Source organism: Aplysia californica, unplaced genomic scaffold, assembly GCF_000002075.1.
Source record: "Aplysia californica isolate F4 #8 unplaced genomic scaffold, AplCal3.0 scaffold00241, whole genome shotgun sequence".
Taxonomy (NCBI): Eukaryota; Metazoa; Mollusca; class Gastropoda; order Aplysiida; family Aplysiidae; genus Aplysia; species Aplysia californica.
Genome location: NW_004797511.1, coordinates 1,001,345 through 1,002,930, shown reverse-complemented (window position 1 = coordinate 1,002,930; position 1,586 = coordinate 1,001,345). Strand labels below are relative to the sequence as shown.

The 1,586-nt window shown below is 41.6% G+C and overlaps 1 protein-coding gene across 1 annotated transcript in view; it reads left to right on the top strand.

Moving 5' to 3' along the window:
* The window catches only part of LOC101846738 (cholinesterase 2), a gene marked incomplete at its 5' end in the record, with an annotated part of 10,382 nt that overhangs the window by 2,996 nt on the left and 5,800 nt on the right, over nucleotides 1-1,586 (top strand). Inside the window, 1 exon segment of the mRNA XM_005100255.2 lies at nucleotides 1-169. Coding sequence (XP_005100312.2) covers nucleotides 1-169 — 169 coding nt within the window.

Sequence of the window (1,586 nt, the reverse complement as noted above, 5' to 3'; positions counted from 1 at the left end):
GATGACGTAGCCAAAGGTAACTGGGGTCTGTGGGACCAGAGGGCGGCGCTGCTGTGGCTCAAGGACAACATCGGGGCGTTTGGCGGGGACCCCAACAACATTAACATCTTTGGCGAATCGGCTGGAGCAGCCAGTGTCTCCTACCAACTGCTCTCTCCCCAAAGCAAAGGTAATTATAATGTAACCAAAGAATGAGAAAAAAAAATCGAACGAACGAACGGACAAACAAACAACAAACAAAAAAATAATCCAGAAAAGGCAATGGACTCTTTGTGTAAAGCGCTTTTCTCCTTAATACTGCCCACTTCTAAAGGAAACTCTTTTAGCCGTCTTTACAGGGGCCCAACATCTTGAAAAGACTCAGTATTCAGTTCCCAAAGACAGAACGAGTTATATTTTAGAATCTGGATCGCTGAACCCTGCTATCGAAAACATATCCTGAAAGTGGAGAGCTTATTTATCAGACAGTGCAAAACTTGTAGTTCTAACCAGCAACGGTCATTCTTACGACGTTTTATTATTGTACGAATAAAGGTCTATAGGCCAGATCTGCTGACAATAGGTATATATCCATAGTTCTATGTATCTCCAGGTAATTTTTTTTAACCCATATTATTATAATTCGCTTAGTCTTCCTCGCGGTAGTTTCTTAGATTTCCTTCGGAAAGAAATCAATTTGGAACAACTTTTTAGTCGAAATCCCATTTATATTACGCCGAAAAGCAGCTTACAGAACGTTGATGATATTTACGTTAAGGATGATATATTCTATATTCTGTGCGAAAAACGCTCCATTTACGGTGTGAGCACGTGTCATAGACTTGAATTATTAATGCAGTTATATCTTATAGCATGCAGTGCCATGGTCGCCGCTCTTTCCTCTCTACGAATTATTGAAAAAAAAAACAAAAAAAACCCAACAACTTTGCTGCAAAATGTGGGCACATTGAGCACCCAAGTGAAAATAACTCAGCACTTTAATAGAAAATCGAATGCACTCAGCACATTACTCCGTTGCCTCTCATTTAATTCCGAACTGAGTAAAAAATGGTGCGCTTCAAAGTGAACCCAAATTACCTCAGAGTACAAGAGCTAGAACACTATCATTAACGATACACGTCTATGATGGCACTCACCGATCCCTTTGCTTCCCACCAGGTTTGTTCCGTCGTGCAGTCATGCACAGTGGCTCAGCAACCTCCACCTGGGCTTTTCAGCGCCACCCGGCGGCAATGGCGAACAGGCTGGCTCAAACTTTTGGCTGTGGTCAGAGTACGTCATCTAACGCTGCCCACCAGGCCCTGGTGACCTGTCTGCGGTCAAAGAGTTCTGATGAAATTAAGAACAAGACCTTTGAACTCTTGGATTCACTTCCGGAGTATGCGCAGGTATAATTTTATATATATCTAATAGATCAGCTTGCGCTCTTCCGTGACTTGACTTTTTTTAAACAACTGTGGCGGTATTAGAAAAACATAACTATGATAATTTAAATTAAATGAATAATAAATAAGCAAATGAATGTATACGTGTGTGTGTGTGTGTGTGTGTGTGTGTGTGTGTGTGTGTGTGTGTGTGTGTGTGTG